Raw genomic sequence first — 26,565 nt, 5'->3', positions numbered from 1 at the left:
AAATAAAGCCACTGAGAACTGAATTGCTGCAAACTGTGCCTTATACATGTTACGGCATTCTACTGCATTCAATCCAAATTGTCCCATTCAGATATGAAACTGAAAAATAAATCACTGCCTTTTGGTCCTTCGCAACAATATGCAACTTAGCACCAACCATTTAACAGAGAACCTGTGCCATGTCAGCCAGCTCGTTATGGGAAGTGCTCAGGAAAACCTGAGATCTGCCAACTAGTTTCTCAGCAGATGGCCTCACCGATAACCTTTTCCCTTCATCTCTATTCAAGAAAGACTAATAATTAAGAAAAATGGCTTCAGCTGTCCAAAGGTTTTGTCTGTTTCAAGTCCCATTGGTTCTGTGACTAATAAAGATGTTTCTGACTGTGGCTTGACCTCTGATGTGATCGATTTCACTGTTAATCATTAGGGCACAGATAAACGTCATTTACTGAAAAGTGTGTGGATTGCTATTTGAACAGAAGGGAAGCAACATCAGCCAAAGTTATAGGTACAGAAAATGTTGTATATTTTATGGTAAGGCAATCCAGAACAGAGTTTGATGGCCTAGAGTGAGTGTAGGTCAAAAAAGCACCCTATTGCTAAATAGGAGGATATAATTTAAAATCTGCTACGTACCCAAAATACTTCACTTTATTGTCCTGCAATGTTAACCAGGTGCACGTTACAGTGAAAATCAACACGGAACATAAGGAATAGTATTACGTGTTCTAATGCAAAGGTTTCACAAATGACTGACACTTTGCGGACTTTACTAGATGTGAATTTGTATGTATGAGAGTGGTAACCAGACTGTGAACACTGTTTACAACACACATTAATCATTAGTGCACAATCTTTACTTAAGCAAATGGTTGGGAAAGGAGGAATAGTATTTATTAATCTGGTTATTATATCAGGGGGCTTGTAAAATCATAAGCATTCAGATATACGATCAAATAGAGATTTAGCAATGCTTAAGCCTATTTAAATTTAATTCTATGTTTGCAATATTGCTTTGTTTCATAGCCTTGCCTTTATCCTAACCATGCAAAGTAGGTCTCTGTTATTTCTATTTGGCACATAGGTGTCATTCAAAGCTACCTAGCAAATCCAAGACTGATATGGGGCTTGCACATAATAACTTTTACCAATGTACCATACTGGCTTAATTGTTATGGATATCATGAAATAAGAATGAGCATAGTTCTTCTCAACTGTCTGCAATCCCCTTTCAATTTATAATTTACACTCATTTTTTCAGGAAGATAAATACAATTACATGCTGTTGGGTCTAAGAGAATTATGTGCTGTTGAGTCTAAGAGAATAATGCAATAGGATTATAAAGATAATGGAAGTAAAAAAAAAAGAATCAGCAGCTTACACTTCTAAATGCTTCAAATGGACATGGCTTATGAGTCTATCATTTGATTTAGGAGTTTTCTCATACAACTATTTTTGTGCTTGATAGATGGGCTGCAAGGAAACATTTCCATGGAGATAAGATTATTTGGAACTGGGGGAGGGGGATCTAACTGCTGGACAGTTGTTTCATTAATTATGCTGATATCCCTTTTCTCCAGCAGGATAATTTCAACAAGAGGCATGTAATGTTCCTGCTAATCAGGGAATCACAGCAGGGTATCTTGCCATATTTCTCACTGTCTCATGGGTAAGATAAGAGAAAGCATATGAAGTATATAATTCAGTTTCTACACCATTCTGCTTACAAACAAAGGGGAGGAATTTTCACCTTATTGAACATACATTTATTCTAAGCTCAGAGCCCCACTGAGATAGAAATTCAGAATTACCTAGTTACTGATCTCACTCGTATAAGCAAGGCAAAGCACTAATTCGAGGCAAAACCAAAAATTCCTGTTAGCTGTGTCCAAATCACACACTATTATCCTTTGCTAAGTATGATAAGCACATCTGATTTTGTTTCAATTCATGGCTTGCACGGAAGGCCTACAATGGTCCAAGGCTGTGTTCAACTTCACTTGTAATTTTTTAGTTTATGAAGTAATTGAAAAAAGACTTATAAAAACAGTGCATTGTATATTATCAGCTCTACTGGGAATGTTTAATTACGCTCTGGCTTTTTATGAAAATCTGGCATCCCAAAAATGTGAAAATCCAAGGGGTGGTACGCTACATGACATGCATCAAATTGTGGCATTTTAAAAAGGAACCATGTCTTTTGGGATGATAGAGAGATAAGTGCACTCTGCATTTTGTCTATCATATGCAACCTATAAAAGAATGAAAGCAAATAATACTTATGTTTTAAATGTTTTTATTTGTAACAGTATTACATGGTGTGTTACAGAAATTAATGGAAAATTTCTAAAAATTTGTTGTTATTCTGCTGAATGCATTATACATAAAGTTAAGGAAAAAAGATGTTCAACAAATGTTAACAAATGGTTTTCCTCTGAGGTAAAGTTAAAGTAGATCTAGAAATGTACTGCAAAACAGTCATTTTTATCTTTCTTTTCTTTATTAAAAAAATACGTGTCAGAATGTAGAAATCAAAATGAATCAAAGTAGAGGATAAAGGTCTTTGCAAAGAAGGTGCCCAGTACATTATTTGATCATAGGTTTCATCAGACAGTTGAATGACTACGATCTATCAAAGTATTTTTATGACATGGTAGGAATCAAGAAACTACTGGAGACAGTACAGGATGGTGGGTGGGGTTCCCTGGTTTAAAATTTAAAGTGACAAATTTAGTGCTAGTGAAGAACAGGGAGGGAAAGGCTTGGTGGCTCCCCTGGACCCATTACTTATCTACAATACCGGTACAGTGCAGGCTCCCATATTCTCTTGCTTCTAAACTATGGCAAAAAGAAATAATTTAATGATGGAACAGGGTAGCTATGGCTCTCTTCTTCCAAGAGAATAGCTAATGTTTACATGGAGCAAATTTCCTTGTGAATTCTGATTCTGAAATCCTTTTATAGCTACTGGTCTTACTGGTTACATGGACTTTTTCCATCCCAGGCAGGTCCTTCAGAGCCCTATAATTACAGATGTCTTCAATGAACTGATTGAGCTGTGATATAAATGCTCTGCTCAGTAACTGAAAAGCTAGTGACCATATTACATTACAAATGTTTATGAATGAAGAATTGAACTTCCATATTTTATGTCCGATATTCCAAGATAAAAACAGTAAGAGCTTTGTTAAGGAAGAATTTAGCATTTCTTATTGAAATCTGTATCTGAACGATTCTTTAAAAAGAAATGCTCTGTGGAATGTTTTCATCCTCTTAATTAAATCAAAAACATACAATCCCATACATTTTAAATCTGACAGGGAATATATTTTTTGCATCTTTCTTTTGATGTCAGTTTACTACAGAGATCATGACAATGACGAGAAAGAGGAAATTATTGGAAGAGTGCATTAGAACTCACTTCTGCATCGATGTTAGAGAATATCCACATCTAGCGCATCCATCACTCACTGTTAAACACACGTTCTCTTCAGTACCTGCTTCAGAATAACTGGCTGAAATTACGACGTTTGGTTGCTGATATCACCAAATTACCATCTCACTTAAGCTTTCAGCTACTTTTGTAAAATACTTTCATCTAAACCTTTCAAACGTATGGAAATATACAACTCAAGGCCTACATAAATCAATGGAAAATACACAGGAATCTTGGTGTTTTGATTTAAAAACAACATCTGCATAATCCTTAAAACAATTCATCATTTGAGTTCGTTAACGTTTGTTTTAGTGCTAAACCACTAAAATTCGATATATTGTAATCTGCATAGGAATATCAGGAAAACACATTTGACCTGTATAACAATTCTCTGTAGGGCAAAAATATATAGATTCTTTATGCAAATCATGTTCTAAGGATAGGAACCAAACACTGCACTTTTCTTACATAAATGTTAAAAAAACAGAGAAAGTTTTAAAAAAGGTGTTTGTTTTATGTGTAAACAGTTTGTATTTGTTTTTTTATTTATTTTAATTATGAAATGGCTATGAAATGCATTTTCTTTAAAATGTAGAGCATGTAATATTTGTGTGATAAAAGCAAGATAATAAAATCATGTGTTCCCCATAATCTGTACTAGTTGCTGATAGCCTAATTGCTGCTGGCAAATGCATTTAAGCTTCAGCCCATTATCGTAAGCATGTGAAAAAAACAAACGTGATGCAAGAACCACAAACTGGGGGTTTCCACACTTCCAATGTACTGCCATTTGTTACCTTCTCTACAGTGTCATGGCATTGTTAAAGGAATTCTCATAACACTTATATTTACAAAAAAACCTGGCAAATGTCATTCAAACTCCTTAAAGCCATTTCCCCTTAAACATTTAAAGAGTTTAACAGTAAGATTTTTTTTTAAATTTCAAGTTATAAAATAAAAATCCCATTTGAATTTTTCTGATGTACAAAAAGTGATAAAGATGAACAATTTGATCACAGAATCAGTTCATTATTTCAAAATTCATGCCACCTCCATCCTGTTTATAAAGTCCGTCTCAATCAAATCCAGAAGTATACTGGAAGTATTTGGCAAACATTTTTTTCTCTTCAAAAATGGCACACAGAGAAGAAAACACTTGTCTGCATAGCATTACAGCAGCAAGATATCAAAGAAATAAAAAATATTCCTTTACTGGTCTTTGTTTCAAGAGTTCCCTAGGAAATTACACATTGTCTTTTTTTTGTCATCAAAAGAATTGATGTCCTTTTCTACCCACAGCAGGAGTATTCAAAACAGAAAAGCAGCATTTCATGTCTTTGATGTTCTGGAAATTAAAAGGTCCATTTGGCAACATTTTCCAATCAAGATGGACAATCAACATAATGGCATTCCATGGTTTCAAGTTAAGAATTATTTTTTTCAGGAGGCATTTTGCTGCTAGAGTCTGTTACCAGTTTTAAGAAAAAGAAAAAACAAAAGAAATACTCAAATACATTCCCCCCTTTCAAATATGCCATGATGGAGGGGTTTAAGAGGGGAAAAATACAGTAGGATCAGTCTGTTATGGTGATAAAAAGTCACCATACCATCAAAATGTGCAGCCATGTAGCTCAATAGCTGTCAACCTAATGATGTGTTTGCTTTCTTCATGTTCTCTATCTTATTAAACAATTAGTTGCTTTTAGTATATTTGAATTGCCTACTTTCATTATGTAGTGCTCTAGAAATGGCAAAAGTGGATAAGGAGGGAAAAAATGGAAAGCTGAAACTTGCAGGAAGGGTGTGAATGGTTTTGCTTGAAAAGTAGGATTTTTGTTGTAACAACTACAACAACAAAAAAACAATGTGCTGCCATAGAGAGTTGCCACTGGTTGCCAAACCATCTTGCTTGTGGAACAAGAAGTGAAGTGATTATTCTTGATTAGATGGGATCAACTGGAAGAAAATATGGGAGCCAAAGGCCTGTCAAGGCTGCAGTTTTCCTTTTGAGTCTTCAAGCACCAAGTGTGGGTCAACACTATTTCTTAGGTCTGTTGATCTGGGCGTACAGTGGTTCTCTTTTCTGGGAACAATGGAAAGAAAATGAGTAGACATATTTTCAATCATTTGTATGTTATTATTAGTATTAGTATTAGTATTATTATACTTATTTATATCCCGCCTTTTCCCCAATACTGGGACATTTCAATATATGAAATGCAGACCCAAGAAAAGTACCTAAAGTGCAATCCTATGCATGTTTACACAGAAATAATACCTACAACTCCCAACATTCTCCAGCCAGCAAAATTTATTCTATTATTTTTATGGTGTTCCAGAAAACAATTTAAGAAAAAGCAATTTGGGAATTCTCAACTACTGGTGTTTGCTCCCCTCCCCCCTGCTGCATATTCAGTTGCTATTCTAAGTTGAAAAAATTATAATGGAGTGAAAGTGAATTCATATACATCTTATAAGAGAAACCAGAAGAGCCTGAGTTTGCAGTAAATGATTTTAAACACATGGAGCAAATAACCCCTTTTGGCTATGCCACCCCTGCCCCCCAAAACCAAAAACATAGTTTGAATTCACAGAAATAATGGGAAATTGGTCTCTTGTAATCAAAGAAATACTTCATACCTTATACTCTGCACTTTTCTGGTGGGATGGTCTACTTATTAGATGTTAATTATTAATTTAGATGTTTTATTTATTTATGTAATAGATTTATATCCCACCTTTCCACCAAGAAATGGTGCTTAACATAACTATCAATAAAATCCCGATTAAAAACAAAACCGTAAGTAAAACATAACATAAAAACAAATAAATGCAGTAAACTGAAATTGAGATCTTGTCCCACTAAGAAATCTGGGCAGTGCAGACTGTATGTCTAAGCTGTGAAGAACAGGTGTACTGTCCCTGCCAGGTAAAATGGCACATTAATGCGTGTGATGAAGATTCTGGAGAACTTGAAAGCTTGCTCAAACCTTTGTGACATTGTGTTTGGTCCTAATAAAAATATCATCATACTATGTAGGGCAAGTTACGCTTTGCTATTGCTAACTTACTTAAATGCAGGTTTCTTTGCCTTTTGTTCTTCCTGTTGTTTGAGAATCTCTGATGATGATAATACAATGTTTTCTCATCTCGAATAGACTATGGGTTATATCTGATGTTATGCCAGCAGAAAAATTACAAGAGCTGGCATTCTGCTAGAAGTTGCACAACCACTAGCAGAACAACTATTACAACTGGCACAAGCAACACTGAGCCTAATAATGTAACCAATGCATTGTACAATGCTTTGCACAGTGGCTTTCAGAATGTCTTGTGCAATGGCTTATGGAACAGCTTGTGCAATGGCTTGTGCAATAGCTTGGGCAAACAGAATCAAAGCATTGGATTTGCCACAAGGATGAAAGTGGGTTTATCTGCAAGTAGTACAAGCTTTGTGTTAGCAGAGTGACATTATTGGATACAGCCCTATATGTCTACTCAGTTACTCTCTGTATTGTATTGTGAATGTTTGCTTCCTGGGCTGTAAACCCCAAACCTACTTCTATATCCATAATGAAGAAAAATCCTTTTAATATTGATCAGTGGTGCAGTGGTAAATTTTGAAGTGGAGGCGCTCCTCATGATGGTCCCCCATAGCTATGCTTGAAAAGAGAGTCCAGCAATGGAGGCAGCTGTGTTGATTCATATCAACAAACCAGGTCTAGCAGTTTTCAGCTCCACCAACACCAGGTCTCTTCTAAAGCTAATGGGTCTTAATTGCCCATTCAAGACCAAGCCACCCAAAATACTCTGCATTGCAACAGGGATTGCTTATAGCTATATATTCTTGCTGATAAATTTTATTTCTCTCCTCAGCTGCTGCCACCCCCACAGCTACTGTAAGGACTGCAACTAAGCACAGAAGGAACTGGGCATTTCTTTTTTTAAAAAAAAAAATGACCCTGGCTATTATTTCAGATGATCAACTGAATCTTTTGGGTTGTATCCAGTAGTTTCCTTCTGCCAGTGGGAAGGACACTGTTGGTGGAACAGATTGCCCCTCCCCCTGCAGTCCCCTGTGCATGCCTTAAATTAGTTCTGGAGGGTTGGGGGCCTCTCCAGAGCAGATTTGGGGGGCCATCAGGGGTGGAGGGGGAGTAGAGGAAGGGAAAGTCCACTAACATTATGTTGGATGGAACCCTATATGTGCAAAAAATAATGTTCAGATTTCCTAACAAGTCTCTTCCATCTCATCATATTTCTGGTTATGACTAATATTTACCATAAGTAAGAAACAGTTCTCAAAACTTTTCTCTACTTCAAAAAGCTTTTACTAAGGCATCAGCCTGAAAATGATCATAAATAGCCTTTATCCAGCTTGGCTTTCAAACTAATGAGATTGTTTGCTTCCATTATTATTATTATTCTACAGTAATTCTATCATTTTGGATCTACTCTCCAACTTAAATGTATTACCAGACAGCTTACATCCATTTTTCCTGTACTTGCATTCCCTATTAACTTAAAGGAGACACATCCCACTTGGTGAGCAAAAGCTGAACAGACAATGTAAAGGGCAGAATTTTTCTTCCTGATGTATGCAAGGCTAAAAGATGCATTATGAACTTAAAGTTGCAGTTCTCCCAAGGCTTCTTTGACCTCTCTGCCCTTATGCAGATTTCTTTTTAGCAGAGTGTGGTCCTTCTGGCTGGCAGAACAGAAAGTAGAATCTCAGCTGATGCATTTCAGAAAATAAGTCTTCTGCTTCCTGATCATCCAGCCCGAAGGCAAGCCCGGCACTGAGACTCCACTGCAGAAAAAGAAGGTCAACAAATAGCACCTCAGCCTAGATTGTAATGTATCTTTTACACTGCATGCCATGCTTCTGTAAAGAGCCAATAAGTAGTCGCTGAGAGGGTTGGCAGACCCTTTTGACATTCTGCTTGTAAAGGAATTTTGCCTCATATACTCATTGATAAAGTATTTTTATAGATAGCTGTTGATACGTTTCTAAAGACCTTCACACTGGGCTTAATGCTGAGTAACCCACCTTTAATTGTGCTTTGCTTGGATATGCATTCTCCACAATGAGCTCATGCACATTCATTTAACACTGTAGGACACAGTAGTTTATAAACAAATCTGTACCTTGAATATTAGTAGTTTTGACTTGCATATCTAGATGACATTATTTTATAAACACTTGACAAAATGGTAAAAGGGCCAAGATTTACTACACAAGACTGATCTACAATAACTGTGGGTTAAACATTTTCATCCATGATGCATTTTACAGAATGCACACCAACAGAAAATTGGATTTGGAACCAACTCAGTCTAACAGCCTAGGACTAGTTTTGGCATTTCATAAGCGCTCTCAAGGATCAGCAGAACTTCGTAAAATGGACCTGAAAGGAGAAGTGGCCTCGAGGGCAATTTTCTTGGTGGACCGGTGGGGTGTAAACTGAATGAATAAATGAATAAAAAAAAAAAAAATAGAATATTAAGGTTCCCCCCCCCCATTTAAGGCCTTTAGAAACTAATCTCAATATGACAGAAAAGTCAATTGAGTTAATGTAGTAATTATGTTTCATTCATGCTTCCATGTGCTTTGAAGATAGACCATGAGCTTTTAAGATGGACTATAGTTAGTAATACAGCTCCTCCAACAGGCTCATACACAGGTCCAAGTAGATTACATGAGAGTATTCCTGCCTAAAGCTGACAAACCAAGGTGCTTCCCTTCAGGAAGGAAAAGCTAAGCCTTAAGTACCATCTTCATCGTATCAGATAATTTAATCTTCTATTTTAACCCACTCAGATTGAAGGTTCTGCCTTCCAGGTGGCAGCCTTCAGGCAGCAGCGAAAGGGAAGGCATCAAAGGTCACAGGCTGTTTGTGGCTGCTTATTACTGCTGGGGATCAGCCCCTTATGTTTACCATCGTGACGGACTCTAACAAACACTACCTGAACCTCTCTGTTGCTGTCAAAAGTCCTGCTGTGACTTAATGGATAAGGAAATGAAAATGCTACCTTTTCTTCACTAATACTAGAAATATGCTAGCTAATATTTAGAACAAATAAACAAACACTAAGAAATAATGAAAGCATAACTATTGTTTGCTGCCTTTGTCTTGTGTCCCACAAATCTACATTCTCTCATCTAGAGATAATTGAAAGTCTACAATGCTAAAAATAGCTCTACACATTTTTGCAATTTCAGTGCATGTGTTAAGGCAGCTATCCCAGCTTTTGGTTTAAGAACCAAAGCAAGGCAAAGATTTCACTTATCAGTAGGTTGCAGATTTGACTACTAAGAGCACAATTGTTATTTCTTTAAAGGTTAGTTGTGAAATCCAAGTTTGAAAGCTTCAGTTTAAGATTTCAGGTAGATGAGATGAGTAATACAGTCCAGGATATAGCAATTGGTATGACTCCCATATAGCAAAGATAACAAAAGTAATAGATAGCTTTCAAATCCATCATTGTGTACCACGGAATGCTGTGCTCCTACTTAGTTTATTCCATTCACAATTCTAAAGGCCTCTATAAATATAAAAATAATCTCTCTCTCTCTCTCTCTCTCTCTCTCTTACTCTCTCTTAACTGAAATAATATGTTTATCATCAATAAAGGAAGGGTAAAGATACTGAGCATTGAAGTCAAAGTTTTAACTACTAATCTGATAATTCTTTCTGGAGGCCAAACTTGGACCCTTTTTCCTAGAAATAATGCTGTAGTACTGAGGAATAAGTATAGACGTATCTCAATTAATTATGCTTTGTTTAGACAAGCTCTTCTTTAACTAGGTATGCTTATGAACTTTTTCCATCTGCAAAATGTGAAGCAGAGGCAAAACCATAGCCATAATGAAATAGAATTGCTCACTGCTACCTTTACATTGTCATCATGCTGATATGACATAGGACAGCTGGATTCAGAGTTTCCTGTTCATGAATGGAAGGGCTCCTTCTCTTTGCAGAAGGGACAGAGATCCAGCAAAGGCTCATGCTGGTGGAGGGGTGGGGAGGTGATATTTGCAGATACCCCCTTTTCCCAGGCAGCTCCCCATGCCACCTCCCATACCCAGGACAGCTTTTCAGAGGTTATGGGGTGGGGGCGAGGAGGGATCTGTGAGCATTGCCTCCCCATTCAAGCTTAAAAAGCAAGGCACAACATTAGTTTGCCTCCAAAAAATGGGAAAAGAAGGGGGGTAGAGGGCAGTTCAAAAAATTAGTTATTTAAGACTTTGCCACCTTCTTTCTTGTCTACCCCACCCCAGAAATTCACAGCCACTGATAAAAACAAAACAAAGAAAAAACCCACTTTCAAATTAACTTCTTTAAAACATTGTAACATAGTTTAAAATGGAAAGACTCACAACCCCTTGCTAATTCCAGTCCCACAATATTAAGGCAGAATTAAATATGATGAAGAGATGCTTCTCACATTATGCTTTTTCTGTGCTTGCTGTGGATACAGTCATGATGGCAGGATAGGAAAAGGAGCTATCTGGAGTTGCCTGAGTTCAGCTATTTCAGTAGCACTGGCAACTTAAAGTCACTTGCATTGGGATCATAGAGGAAGAGGAAATGTGACTGGCTGGCTGGGACTGTGAATTTGAGCTATTTGAATATTTATGGCCACCTGAAGTTGGTGGGAGGTTTTTGTTCTGGTTGGACAAAAGAAAGGAGAGTGCATAGGCGTCAGGACTGCAGTAATTTTAGGCAGGACAAGAGCGGAGTCCCATGTAAAAGAAATTATGAGGTAGGGGTGGCATTAACATAGTTGTGGTTGGTGGAACACATGAGCAAAAGAATGCACAATCTTAAAAGTCTGGAAATTACTGTGCATTATGTACTAAAAATAAATCCACCATTTTTATTAATTTGCTTCAGATATTCCATACATAGCAGAGCAATAAATCACATCATGCTTGAACTATTTCAAATCACAGCAGATTGTAACAAAAGAAACATTTTTCATATGGCAGCATTGGAATACATTGAGATGTGATGGGAATGTTCAACACTGACAAGCACTGTAGCATCACAATCTTTCTGACAAAACACACATGTCAGAATAAAAATAGCCACAGTCACCTTCATAAAACATCTATCAACACCCACAACATACAGTGTGCACAGTTAATGATTAAAGCAATGTGTCGCTTTAAAATTTTCTCATGGAAAATATATATATTAAAAATGATAGGGGTTTTCTGTCTGAATTAACCACCCATACATCAACACTGTCATTTTATATTTTTAGTAGACTTTTGGGTAATAGGTTTTTCAATTGACCACTGATGTGAGGACAGAGTGGGAAGGCACATCTTAATTTCCTGATGATGCTTAATTAATTCCCTTAGAAAAGATGGTACACTTCCAATGTCATTTCAGTCCAGAACAACCAATTGCCTGCAACCCCACAGTTTATATCAGAAACAGATAAAATGTTTATATGTATGTATATCTGAAATGCTAGCTATGAATATCAGAAATTGAGGCTGTCAACCAAAGATTTATAGTTTTCTGGTTAATTTTGTCAATCTCCAGTTTCACATACAATATATTCATTGCAATATATATTTCCCTTAGGATTGCATTGTTATCTCAAAGCAAGCCTGTATTTTGACAACACAAAAGTGCATTTCCTGAAAATGGAACTAACAACCAGTGAAACATTAATGGTGTGAAAAGTAGTGAAGTGAGATTATGTATACACACACCCATATATATGTAAATGAAGGCAGGCAATGGTGAAAGTGAATAGCTCAAGTGAAAAGTGAAAGAGAGAAAAGGACAGATACCTACCCCAACCTGTGCTATCTAGCTATCGCCCTGTGGACTTACAGTATCACCAATGGGCTCGCCAAATGGATCACTGTTGGATGAGGCCTGAGATCCATCAGGCTAGAATACAAGAACATAACACTTTTTTTTCTCAAGAACAGAAAGGAAAACAAAACCAGAGGTTATTTTTATGCGATGAATGCATTTCATCCTAAATGCCTATTGTGGATGAAAACCCACAACCAGACCGAACATCCCTGTTTTTGTGGAATCATTTGTCCCCTTTGAAAGCATGTGAATGTGTGTGTATCTGTGTGGGATATTTAGTGAGTTTTGAAGTGGGTGGGTGAATCCCGGGACAGTCATCTTTATCCCCTAAGAATGCTGAATAATGTCATGATGTGAAGTTGTTGTCACGGGGAAACCTGCCCCAGGAAGTGATGTCAAGCCTCTTTGTGTTGCAAAAAAGAAAAATGCACATGTAGCCACCTTGTATCTAAAGGTAAGACCACCCTCCGAAAAATTCTTAGAAATCGCCCACCTCCCCAAAATTAATCCAAGCTCAGGGTAGTGTTTTTGCCCAGTCTCCCAAAATGTGTGAAAATCACTGGGCCAGCAGCACTGTGAAAATCAGTAAAAAGCCATATAATGCAGCTGTCAGTGGGCCAGCAATTTTCAGAGGCCCTAGATAAGATAGCAAATTGATCTGTGGTCACAGAATCAGTCTTTTAAGTGAGTATATTTCTGTACATTGCCAAAGCTAGCTGTAGCTTCAGACTTGTGTGTGATACAGATGAACGCCTCGTGCGCAGCTTCTGCTTTAAGCCTGTTCCAGTTTGTGATTGGCCATTCGTGTGAAGTGGTTGCTATGACCACATCTGACTGTTTACACAAATAGGAATTTTGCAGCAATGTGTGACGCAATCTGGATCTGTGTAAGGTACCCATCAATGGCTTGTCATGAATACAAGCAAATGTAATGGGGCCACAACAAATTCAGGACCAGGCTGCTACATTATTTGTGAGGTCATGCTTCTGCTGTCTCCTTGCAAGTGGGGCAGGCATAGAATCATGCTTCAGCTATGGTATTCACTACTTGTGCTTTTGACCTAAGTTCAACCATATGATCTGACTAACTCGCACAGCTAAATTTCTCCATATTGCCACCCACCCAAGCCACTACCCATTGACCTGTGTTATTATTTTTTTTGTCACTGCCCTGTACTTAGTTTTATTTTCAAACGTTAGCCTCTGGATTTCATGTGCTTCTGCCATTTTAGTAGTGTAAAAAATGACACTCCCCCTGCTCATTTTGGAAAATCTTTTCAGCTTTTAAAGCATTCCTGCAGAATGCTGAGCAAAGCTCTTAAAGAAAGCATGGTCTCTGTCTTCCCTGCCAGTCCCTCTCCCTGCCTTGCCCAATGGCTTACTTTGGAGAAAGCAGAGAGAGTGGGTGGAATTCAGGCAGCAGAGAGGAACTCCCACCCCCCAGGAAGGTGTGGTGGTGACAGGGAGGTCTGAGTAAGATGGGGTGGGGATAAAGTGTGAATCCATTTTCAAGTTGGGCCCAGGTTGAAAGGGGCAGGATCCGACTCAAAATGCAGCCAGACTTTTTGAGTGGAACAGTTGCATTTTGAGCTCCCCACATTGTCTCACACCACTTATGATTGCCTTAAGTCTTTTATGTCCCTAATATCTTTTTGAATTTCTAAAGGTAGACATTGTGAATTTAAAGGCTCTGCAATGATGTCATCAGAAATCCTTCCATGTCACACTATCCCTGGTTTTAGAAATCTATTTCTTAGCTGTTGCTCCTGATTCCTGTCTCTTCTAAGAGGTGTCAGGAAGGGGTAGTTATGGACTAATGGACCAAGAGAGAACAATTTAGTAGAAATGTATAACAAGTAGAAACACTCAAATAGACTGTATAAGCTGCCATGCAGATATAAATGTTAAGTTAATGTGTGCAGCCTTCCATTTTAAATCTTACATAACTTTGCTTCTGAAGCACCATTCCAGCATATCAGCACACATCAGTGCTGATATGGAAACTATAAGGATTTGGAGTGGGGGGGGAGTAATTTATTTCATCTTCCATTTGATGAAATGCTGCCCTGTTCTGGAAGTTAAGGGACAAAAGTGAGGGGACATAAGTGTTTATATGCTAAGTACTTTTTTTTATACTGGGGCAACCAATAGTATAAGTCAGTCCCTTAATCCTGTAACCAATGGTAAGCATACATAATAGGGCTAAGAAACTCTACTCCTTCTACACTTCTCACAGTCTGACTCTACTGATTTAATATTATGTTTAAACTAACCTATAGAAAAATGTTTTAGTAGCTGTGCATAGATTTCATATAACCTAATTATGAATCTCTGTGAACTGCTTGAACAGTAATGCCAAAGCAACTGAGAATTATGAATTAAGGATTTGCCGTCATGCCACTTACCACTTCCTGTTCTTCACTTTTGCTTGGACTTTCAAAACCCTCTTCAAAGAGGTCATCTGCAGCAGGGTCACTGGTATGAGATGCTGAGGATTTGGATGGAGAACTTTGTCTAGGTGCAGGAGTTGGTGCTAAGAAAGACAATAGCAAGAATTTCCATTAAGTGGACTACCGAATCCTAAATAACATCTGAGGATGTGTTGAGGGGACAATCTGGGTGGGCTGTGAGTAGGGATGTACAGATTTTGTTTAAACCGTTCCATGTGTGTTTCACAGATTGCCAGGAGTCTTTTGTTCTGTCGTCTGCTCATTGACAGAATTGGATTTTTTTTCTCCTTTGGAAAAGTACGCAAAAACGTCTGCCACAATTTACGTAACTTTTGCTAGGACACAATATTTTGTATATTTTTCTTACATAGTGGAGGATGAAGAGAGATCGGAGATGTATAAAACACTAGGTTGGTTTTTTTTTAAAGCTGTATATATTCGCATATTTTCCACTACCTTTCTTTATATACTACTCTTTATATACTACTGATACACACCAAGATGTCTCCACTAATTACACTATTAAACAAATTAAGTCTAAAATTAGCAGGAGTATATTGGAATCTCCTACAAACCAACCGTTGAGGAACCATTTGAAATATATCCTAAGCAGAAGTTGTATCAGTGTGGTAATGACCCAGCACAAATAATCGTATCTGCTTAAACCCAACCCCTCCAACCAAAAGCATTATGTGTCCAAGTCTGGAAAATGTTGCTGTCTTGCATGAAAATTCTCTCATCAGCAGTTTTTAATTTAGGGTTGATTCACACAAAATGTTTTTGCAACAATGTAATCAAGATGATCAAGTAAGGCTGATAGTTATGAATCCAAAATCAGCAAGCCACCATTGCATCAAGCATAGTTTCCACTGGAAAAAAAATCTCACAGAATTTCTGAGTTTTCCTAGGACATGAGGACAGTGAATAGAATCCCAGCTTTAGCAGCCTACAAGGTCAATCATGCAAGCCAGTTTGTATTTTGTATGCCTATTTAAGATGATACTATACTGTCTTTCAAAAATGGAATTCATTAAAGTAATGCTGTTAATTAATTAGAGACTCGATGTGGTTATCCTTAGTTTCATGTTTCCCAACTTCAAAGACACCCAATTTATTTACTTTTTAATTTTATACATGGATACTTTCAATGGCTCCATTGCAGAAAAGCAGGGAAACATTTTGTGGAAGGTTGCAGGAGAAAGAGGGGGGCGGGTACTCACGTGAGTTCGTCGATGGTGTTGTAGAAGTCACAGGAGTCAAATTTAACTGAGAGATGTCAAATTCATCACAATCATCTGCTTCCTGTGCCATCCCAACTTTGTTAAAGTAACTGGAGAAGGCCTCTGAGGTACAACTGAGGGAAGGCTGATCTGGTTTTCGTGATGGCACTGGCGGAGGCTGAGCCATCTGGAAATCTTTAAACATTTCTTTTCCTGCTTGCTGCCTAGGCCTATCTGTCTGTGGACTTGATCTGGTGGAATCGCTTGTAGGTGGAACAGTAGCAATGGGAGCAACGGTACCTTGAAACATGGCTGCTTGTAAAGGCAAAACAGTTTGTGTTGGCATGAAGGCAGCAGGCTGAAACTGACCAGCTACAGATGGCCATGGATGCTGGGTGGGAGAAAATATCCCAGGCTGTCCCCATGCAATTGACTGTCCTCCCTGCATCACCTGAGCAACTGGAGGCTGAGCACCCAGGGCCAGTTGTTGTTGAACAAGTGGTTGTTGTCCCCAGAAGGAGGGCAGGACAGCTCCCATTGCAACATAACCTTCAGGGGAAAGAGAGTGGGGACAATTTCAGCAAGGAATAGCAAAAACAGGGCAGCCAAGGAAGAAACGTTGATAAAGATATACAAAGGAGGAATCACAGGGCTTTTTAGTGATTTCTTTTGCTCCGGTGACTATATGCCCTTAACAGCTCCATTAAAAGTATGGCAAATGCAACAGACACAAAGGGCAGGTTTCAAAGTTATGATTCCTCGACTATATGCAAAACTAAATCTAGCTCAACGAGACTGTATTCCTTACTAAATAATACTGATAAGAGACTGTTCCTAATGATGTTTTCTCTATCCCCTCCCCTTGAACTGCATTCCTTTGTTTCAGAGTATTTGGTATGCTCACTCACTCAGCCAGCCTGGCACAGACCAGTACTTACTTGTACTTTCCTTCCAGTATTTTTAGCTTATGAGCAGCTGTGGGGAACTCAGAAGCTTGCTTTATTCTTTCATTTTCTGCAAGTTGGTTAACAAAGGGCATTGCCTTTACCTTTTCTACTTTACACCACAGTTCAGGACATCCAAAACCTTTAATTTTCCAAGTTGTCCTTAACCCATTTGTTACCCACAAACCAAGCAAGCAGAGGTAGTTTTTAGACCAACATTATGTCATCAGCCCCAGGGGTAATTTTGTCACTGACAGGACCATCTGTGAAGACCTCTGCCATTCTTTTCTGATATATACCAGAGAATAGCTCCTTACTCCTTTGATTTCAGCGGCTGCGGTTATCACACAAAAATAGAAAAGGTCTTCCTGCATGGGAAAATGCCAACTATATTTCCAAGACTTTGAGTAATATTGAGAAGCTGTGCAAATTCACACACGCTGTAGACAGACAATATTTTTCAAATAGCTGAAGGCAGTATGAGACAGAATTATCACTTCCCAAGGCTTAAGCATGTGTACACACTTATAAATGCACATACTTCTTTTTGTCCTGGTTGCATCTCTGGTCAAATAGATTTTGCAGATTTTTGAAGTGCTAGAAATAACCTGCAAAATGTGTTTGATTTCACAGATTAAAAATGAATGTACAAACCATGCAGAATTATGTGCCTTACCCCACCCTTGCAGAATAGATGGGCATGGGAGCAGACTTTGCACCTGGCCTCTCACTGCAAGGGAAATCGGATGTTGGCAGCAAATCCCATCTCATGCTGATGGGAAGGGTAGGGGAGCCAGGTATATAAGGGCTGGACTCTGCCTCCTCTCTTCAGTTGCATCTTCCAGACCAATCCTTTGAGGCTGAGAACCTTGATGGATGGTTAGGGCTAAGCTTGAGGCCTGTCTGACTCACACCAACTCAAAGGCACAAGGCTGTGTGTGAAGCGAACAGACAACTACTACAGAGACAATTACTCTGGGACATCATACCAGGGGAGCTTGCTCAAATGTTTGACCTGTAAGGAGGAATGTTCTAACACCTCAGACCATTAAAGACCCATTAAGGACAGAATTTAGTAGCTAGCATTCTAGCCTGTTGCAGAGCCTTTAAACATTAATTAAAACAGAAATGTTGCCCATGTAAAACCCAATCTGGTGCTTCTTCTCATGATTGCAGGGCAATGATAGCTCTTCCCTACCATTTTCAACTCATACTGTCCCCTCTTATAAATCTAGGGGGAAGGACTTTGTGGCTGTTGCTTTGGAGGGGAAGTGAGATACAAACGTGTCACTTTAATCATTGTTTGTGTACTGTTTTTAAATTGGTTTTTATTGTATTTTATCTTGTGTCTTTTTTAAAAAATTGTGATGGCCTACGGCCTTGAACACTAAAGGTTCATTCATTCATTCATTTTCAACTCTTTGAAGAACACACAACAACTATCACCTGTTTCTACTCTCAGTGAAACACAACAGGTATAATTTGCATCATTAATTAACATGAAAAGGAAATAGCCATGTATGCTTCGTCTTCCAGTTTAACCTTAGGTATGGCGAAGATAAAACATTTGAATGTTTGTGAGAAGGCTATATTCTGAAGGAAATACGTCATTTCTTTCTTAGAGATGTTTTTTTTTTAAAAAAACATCCATTAAAAGATCCATTAGCTTGCAAAAACATTTTGTATGAAGCCCTAGTTTCAATATTTTATAGACATCACTTTTAGTCTTCTATACGTCAGTCTAGGTTTCTTTTTGTTAATCCAGTACACCTTAAGAAGGGCCATTTTCTTCCATTACACAAGTAGCAGTTTCCGCCATCCACCCCAAACCCCCATGTCATGCTGCCAAAGTATACTGAAGTAGCATCACTGTTTTAAAATGGGTTTCCTCTCTCACTGTAATGTAAACTAATCTTGCTTTTTATCTTTTTTGCTGTATGAAGATTAAACAACTTTTACTGATACACTGAGCCACGCACACAACAATGAGGTTGGTAATTTATATTATAGAAACATTTATTTACTTTACTATAGAAATATAGTGTTCTTGCTTTACTCCTCCATGCTATTTTTTAGCAATTCTATAATTCTGAATAGCTAAAAACAGAGTAATTCAGAATTTTTATGTTAGAGTTTTCCAGAATTTCATCCCATTTCACTTCTAGATCATGGCTGGGGATGAAATTCTCATTTCCTGATTTGGCTCCCTATCCAGCCTGCAAAGGTCTCAGGTGAGGCACCTCACCCTTCCCAAAGCCTTCCCCCTCTGAGAAGGGAGAGCAGAAAAGAGAGCAGCTCCTGACTGAGCACTCCTCAAGACCGTGGCTTGGTCAGCTTCCCAATGGTTAGAGGAAGGCTAAGTTAGAGAAGAGTGAAATTGAGCCAGTTTCTTGAGGAGTCGGTCCTCAAGGCACCAGCCCAAGGCCTCACCTGCCCCTCTCCTTCCCCAAAGGCGAAGCTGGCTCTCAACCGAGCCGGCACCTCAAAGGTGCTGATTCAGGGCTCTGGGAATGTGAATGAGCCAGCTCAGGACTTCATTCCCCCTGGCTTTTCCTGATCAGTAAAGTCAAGGGGGAGTGAAGCCAGGTCCTGACTGATCCACCAGCTCAAGGAGCGCTCCCTAAGCTAGTAGCTTAGTTGTGAACCAGATCTCTTGGATGACCGGCACAGATCAGCTGAGGATTGGAGTTGGCTCGATTTTCATCTCCATTGTTGTGCATGGGGCATGAAAATGATTTCCTTCTTGGCAGATCTGTATGGATCAGATGAGGAGGTGGTGGTGGTGGTGAAGGCTGTGAAGGGTGAGCGAGTATGTCAGAATGGGTGCGTGTGACAGAGAGAATGGGGTGAGTACATTGAATAGTCTGTGATTCTTTCTGTGTGAGTGAGAAAATGGGTGAGGCACATGTCGGCACTGGCTCCATGCATTTTGGGTGGTGGCTGTACCCACTATGGGCACAGCCACCCACTGTTGGCATGCAGCTCATGATATTCCAGCCAGGGGTTAATTTGGCCCTTGGGCTGCAAATAGTTTCGCACCCCTGTTCTGCATAATGGGATGTGTAAGGTAAACAGTTCAGTGCCAGGGTATCTGAAATATTGCCTTCTTCCATATAAACTTATCCAGAGCCTGTTTTGACCATCTGGGACCCTGTTATGTGTCTTACCTCCTACAAAGGTGAGAGTGGTGGATTCCCTTCTGTGTAGCAGCAGCCCAGTTATGTAACATTTTGTCCAGGGAGACTAGGTTGGCTCCCTTGTTAATAGCCTGGTAAGACTACACTGTTCCACCAAGCTTTCAGTTATTAAGGGCACAATCCTATGCATGTTAGACAGAAAAACAGTCCTACAGCTCCCAGAATTTCTTAGCCAGCCATGCTGGGTGGGGAATGCTGGGAGCTGTAGGACTTTTTTTCCCCCTGACTAACATGCATTGGATTGTTTCTTAATGCATGTCCTTGACTTTAGAGGGTTCTCCTCTTTACTGTAATTTTCATTTCATTATATTACATTTCTATACCACCCAATAGTCAAAGCTCTCTGGGTGGTTTACAAGGATTTTAAAAATACAATATTGTACATAAAGAAAAACCATTTACACATATATATAAACATATAAACAGAACATATAAACAGAGAGCACACACAATACACAGACACACAATTTTAAAAATCGACAATAAGAAACTAGAGAACAATTCAAAAGCAGCAATGGGGAACAAATGTATTGTCTCTAAAATTTCTCAAGCTTCAAAACTGAGGGAAAATGTTATACTATCACTTACATTTGGGACACTAAAGAACACTGAAAAATCTATAACAAACATTTTTCTCTTTTTTTTAATCTCTTGTTGCCACTGAAACCAAAAGATAGAAAAAATGATCTTGCAGACCAAACAAAAAAGAGACACTGTCCCAATGCCTTCTGATGAATTTGAAAGGATTGGAGAGTTTTTAATTGAATGGATCACCAGTACAATTCCTCATGGCTCCCCAAAATGTGTAAACTGTATCCATTGAAAAATAATGCATATGAGGTGATGTAAACCTTGTCTGTCATGTTACCTCTGTGATGGCTCATTCCTTGCAGTCATCAACTTATGAGCATGCATATGTGAACCAGCACCTAGTTACTAATGCTACAAATCTAAAAGGGTCTCTTTTCCCAGATTCTGGATGTTCTGATGTGTAACAGAATAGCTTACTTGTCATGCCCTGCTGGAGGAATCCTCTTGAGAGGAGGAGCTAGAGTTCCCAGAGAAAACAGCAAGAAAGAGCAGCCCATGCCAGAATACCAGGGCCCTTGGGGGATGGTTGTGGGTCTACCTCCACAAGAACAGAAGAACTCTGCCTCTGAGACAGAGGCTGAGCAACCACCTAGCTCAGTGTGGGTGTCTCAGGAGAAAGGCCAGAACAAACCCTGTGAGAAGGGAGTGCCCATTTACAAAGGAATGCTCCTCATGAGTAGGGCCCTCCTCACAAGGAGGACTTCTTCCAGAAGCCTCTGATGTGCTGCAGCTGAGTCCTGGTGGAACCTCAGAAGATCCAGCTTATAAGCCTAGGCAGGGAAGGCTATTAGAACAACACCTTCTTTCAGGTCTTGGTACTGTGAAACTTTGCTGCTTACCCCTGGGTTCCGGATAAAATCCTGTTTCTGTTATTGTTCTTGGATTGGACTGTTTACCTGTGCTTCTCACTTCTGCCCAACTTTTGATATTTGAGATGGATTTGCCCCACAGACTGCTTCAGGACTGAGCCTGAACCAGCCATAGCAGGACAGTACCTAGTTTCCATATGCTCAGATTGATCTTTAAGTGCTCAGTTGAATAGCTTGATGTGAATAACTCACCTGAGGGTACAGCAGCAGTGCTGTAAGGTACAGAACTAAATACCTCTGCACCAGCAGGAAGTGACTGGGATGAAGATGGGATAAAGGCATCACCTGGAGTTGCAGGGGTCTATAAAACAAGGCAAGATTAGAATGCACTGAGAAACATACACGGCTGACATCTCAGTTGCTGCTTTTGCTGCCAAGAACTGGCTCCACATCCTCTTTCCTAATTAAAAGAGCTAGTGTGTGAAAGAGGAAAGCATGGGGTGGGTGATGGGTGGGATAATAAGAGAGAAGATGTAGATGTGTGAGAGAAGAAGAAAACAGGAGCAGCTAAAACAGGATGAGAAACTGTATAAGAAATTGTAAAAAACACTTATAATTTATAATGTATTCAATAAATTGAAAGTGTTCTTTCTCAGCTTCTAAGATATATGCAGATTCTTACAGCACCTGCTTCTTCATAAAGGTCTAAGGTTGTATGATTTTAATAGCTTCACAGGGGATCAGTGTAAGCAATTAGTGCTGAAAAAGTAGTAAGGTAATGAGCAATTTTACAGAGGGAAAGATTCAAACTGAGTAATATGATTGCAAACCTGTTTGAAATTCTTTCAGCTTCAGTATGGGGTATTGTTTCTCATGAATATCTAAATGCATTAACCGCTACAATAAGTCTGCTGAAAGTGGCATGCAAGAAAGAGACAAGACATTTATTACATTACAAGTACTTACAGGGGGAGAGGTTACATCAGGAGGAGTGGACATGTCCCCAAACAGCTCTAGTTGGGGAACAGCCTGCAAAGAATTACAAAAAGAGAAAGTCAGGCATGTGTATTTTCTTTTCCACTGAACAAGGATGGACTTGTAGTGGAAAGCAAGCATAACTTCTCAAAATATTTTTTACCTTCCAGAATAAATTATTTGGACTCTAATTACCAGCTTTTGTGCACCTAGTCTATGAAGCAAACCTTAAGGGAAAACTCTAAAAAGTTTGTTTCTTTACATTCTGCCAGCCAGTATTTCTCCTTCATAATACTGAAAAGGGATATGTTTTTTTTAAACTTACCGTAAATTCCCCAGAAGGTGCCCAGGGGGCATTCTTTACATGTGACATACTACCACCTCACTCCTGGTCAGAAGACAGGATCAATTATCTTACTTTTATTACCCTTCTTAATGCTGATGCTTCTCTCTTCAATGTATTTGCATTTAGCTAGATCTTTAGGCAGATCATCCAAATTTTTCCCCCCAGATCCTTAACTTGGCATATGCTCCATCTCACCACATTAGCTAGAAAAGGCCTTCCACAAGCAGACCTTAACAGGTAGAGCATCTTCTAGAAGAAGAGTAACCAGAACCTGCTCCAAGTAACCCATGGTTTGCAGCTGTTGTAGGTCAGCTGCTAGCTGTAACAGATTTGGCTGTATTACTGGACCTTAAAGATAGGTTGCTAGGCAAACATCAAGGTTGTTGGACAGGCTGGCCAGCTCTGGAAATGTTCTCAGTCAGCAGAAGGGACCTGCAGGATTACCTCTGCTTGTTGATTCTGAATCAGATGCATAATCATGGCAACAGGGCAACTGGAGAAGAAACATATAGGAACCCATCTAGTCTTCAGTTCTATAGCATGGTCCCATATGCCAGAGGATGTAAAAAGTCACAGTGTAGGAGTCCATGCCCATAAAAGCCATGGAATGGGTTACTATGGAATGTTGCTGAGTGGAAATCAATGGCTGAAGATTCTAAAGTAGGGATGGATGAGAAATTCATTTGTTCCACATTTTTATACAACTTTATCCAAGTTGCACCTCTCAAACCTATATGCAAACCTGAATGCACTTGTGCATGAAAATCTGCTCTTTTCAGAACGTTGTGATGAAATTTGCAGCTGAAAAAATGCACATAAAATGCAGAGGTTAAGGGAAAGTGTGCACAACAATGCCTATATTAGGGCAAAGTATGCACAAAAAACCTATTAGGGAAAATCAATTGTAGGAAGTGTGCACACTAGGAAAAGTGCATACAAAAATTCATATATCAAAAGAAATGTGCAGAAAAATGTGTACAGCTTTTTGTGCTGATTTGGGGCAAAGCCGAATTCACTAACTGATGTAAAAATGGGCTGAAATGAATCTATCACTGTGAAAATGAGAAACTGAGCAAAAATTAAATGGATCCATCTCTGTTCTAAACTGGATGCCCATCAAACCCTCAGCAAGTACAGATTAGATAGGATTCAGACTCTTATGGCTGTTTTATTCCTACAATGGGACCAGGAACAAACACCAGAAGGGCCATGCCAAGGACAACTGATATTAAGGGACAAAGTATTGGCTCGATATAGAGTGTTCATGATAGTAATTCTGGCACCCAGACTTACAGTAGTGATTGAGCTCCATCTTTCACTGTCTTCTATCCCAGGGTATCTCCCATTAACTTATCTAGATTCATGGAGAACCCATAAACACCTTGGCCATAAGCTGCTCACATTCCAGCCCCCAAAACATTTTGGGGAAGTTTACCCTTGACACACGTGTCCTTGGGTTCCGATAGTGTAATGACAGTCTCGCCTCCCACAGAACTGATTCAAGCAACAGAAAGTGAACAGAAGTGAGCAGAAAGCATTCTGCTGACCTGTGGTTGTGCCCAAACCCAACCTCTTACTAGTGGAATAGGAATATATACAATCAAAACAATTTTGAAAGCCTGCTGAAGACAGAGCTCTGAGGAACGCCACAAAAATCCTTCTTCCTATTCAAAATGCAGGATGGGGGGGGGAGTTCCCCTGGTGGTAATGTCAGAAGATTGACCATGTCATCTGACCAGGAAGTGGCACTATGTAAAGACCAGGCACTCTGGACACCTGATAGAGAACCTTGCCTTAAAAGGGCCAATGTTAATAGTGGGGCTTTGTTTAGTTTCTCATCCAGGACGTGTGAAACAACCCACATATTTGGAGTGAAGTGGACAGCCTGATGACAAATGGTTAGAGGTTTCTTCTTCATCAGAAGATTGTTTGCAGAAGTTAGCGTAGACCTCTTGATCTTAACATGGCACCGGATCCTTTAGTAACTTTGTGGGCAGGGAGATGTCCTGCGAGCTGTATAATAATATTTAGAATGTATATAGCAGTTTCAAATATTCAATGTGTTTCACATACATTATCCATAGAACAATCCTGTATGGTAGTTGTCAGTATTATTATCCCCATATTGCAGTTGTGGGAGGCTGAGGCTGAGAGAGAACCATGTGCCTGTGAGTTCTTGGGAGCAGTAAGACTTGAACTGGGGGCTCTCAGCCACTAAGGCACATCAACATAGTACATAGTATTGTAAGATCTCATCAGATACAAGTTGGCAATTCCATATTAAATCTGGGAATCAGATGCAAGATTTGGACCTAGATACATTGGGTTTTGTGTGCATAGGTGCTTTGTAAATGGAACACTCATATGTGAACTTCCAGCACGCCCAGAGGCAGGACAGGCATCTGCCATGGACAGGCAGCACCAACAGTCTATCAAACCAGCCCATCATCGCAAACTACTTACCTTAAAATATTTATGAGGTACTACCCTGTTATCTCACTCCTGGGTCTCTCATGTCCTCCAAAGGACCATACATTCAAATCAATATCCCCCCCCCCAAAAAAAAACAACAACTCCAAAGCTTTAAAGAAGGACACAGATCTGTTCATTGGGAAGAATGTGCAAGGTAACCACAATGCTCAAGAAAGCCTTTCTTAAATTTTGTACCTTCCAAGCTTGAAGCTCTCTGTCTCCTTATGCACTAATTCCAGGGAAGGATGTTAACTACTTGAGTTTGAAGTAACTCCAATTAAAGGCTCTTGAAATGAAAAATGAATTAGTTCCTTTTTATAGCCCAAAGTCCTGTTTTAAAAAAAACAGAAGCTCAACACCTACATTGTCTTAATTTGAAGGGAAAGCGACTAGATATTCCACATATAAATGCTGGACAAGAAAGTTGAGGAAGATTTTCCTTTGAAAGGTAGCACTTAGTCCTATAAAATTCATCCCTTAATAAGATGCCACCTTATTAAAGGTTGTGTTCCGTATGTGGCAAGGAGGCGTAACAAATCCACTCATATGGCAAGGAGGAAATTTACCAATTATCTTGAGAAGATATTATTTTTCATCCTCTGGAAGTAAAGGGTACTTTGATGAAGCTGTGTTTCTTGTTAATCTTTTATTCTAAGAAGGCTCAGCAGCTAGAGAATGATATTGAGATATTCTCTCTCTCTCTCCCCCCGCTCTCAAATATCCCCCCTTACAACTATCATAATAACTGTAGCTTCAATGGCAAAGGACCTATTGCACCAGCATGTCTGAAAATGCAACACAGATTTCTACTGAAATTCAGTTAATCCTGGCCATTACAAGAATATCCAGCAATAATTTGGGAAACCAAGCGAATCTCGTGAAATGAAGTTTGCAAAGCGTCTTGCTAGTCTTGGGTGGCATACTGTGTAGTCTCCAGAGTCCTGGCATACTCAACTTTCAAGTGGATTGATAAATGTGCTGCACCTATTTAGACTATCATTGTTATGGCATAGTAAATTATTAGACATTTTATGGAATGATACAGAGAAAACAGGATGATATGATAAACTGATGAACAATTTGAGGAGTTGCATTAGCATGCAAATAATGAAACTCATCAAAATTCATTTTGCTAATATAAATAAATGGTATTTTTAGAAGCTAATAATTTTCTTCACAAGAGCATATTTTATTTGAACTAAATGTACATTAAAGATTGCCTGCTTCTGTCGAATTTGATTTAATGGAAAATATTCCTGTGATGGTTGTATGTTGAAGAAG

General features: G+C 39.1%; 1 protein-coding gene across 5 annotated transcripts in view; it reads right to left on the bottom strand.

Moving 5' to 3' along the window:
* Window positions 1-2,289: 2,289 nt before the first annotated feature.
* DAB1 (DAB adaptor protein 1) overlaps window positions 2,290-26,565 on the bottom strand; it is a 911,155-nt gene continuing 886,879 nt past the window's right edge. For 3 of the 5 annotated variants that reach the window (XM_084852385.1, XM_084852387.1, XM_084852388.1), the window contains 5 exons: window positions 22,458-22,520; window positions 21,744-21,852; window positions 15,951-16,499; window positions 14,686-14,813; window positions 2,290-5,520 (listed from right to left, as the gene is read on the bottom strand). In XM_084852385.1, coding sequence (XP_084708511.1) covers window positions 5,476-5,520; window positions 14,686-14,813; window positions 15,951-16,499; window positions 21,744-21,852; window positions 22,458-22,520 — 894 coding nt within the window. In that variant the 3' untranslated portion in view covers window positions 2,290-5,475. Of the gene's footprint in view, window positions 5,521-12,253; window positions 12,353-14,685; window positions 14,814-15,950; window positions 16,500-21,743; window positions 21,853-22,457; window positions 22,521-26,565 lie in introns of all 5 variants that reach the window. The other 2 variants (XM_084852384.1, XM_084852386.1) reach the window with 1 other exon arrangement.

This window comes from Heloderma suspectum, chromosome 4 (assembly GCF_057233095.1).
Source record: "Heloderma suspectum isolate Gila_16-S chromosome 4, 16-S_ref, whole genome shotgun sequence".
Lineage (NCBI taxonomy): Eukaryota > Metazoa > Chordata > Lepidosauria > Squamata > Helodermatidae > Heloderma > Heloderma suspectum.
The sequence above is the reverse complement of the archived record's forward strand: the minus strand, read 5'-3'. Positions and strand labels throughout refer to the sequence as shown.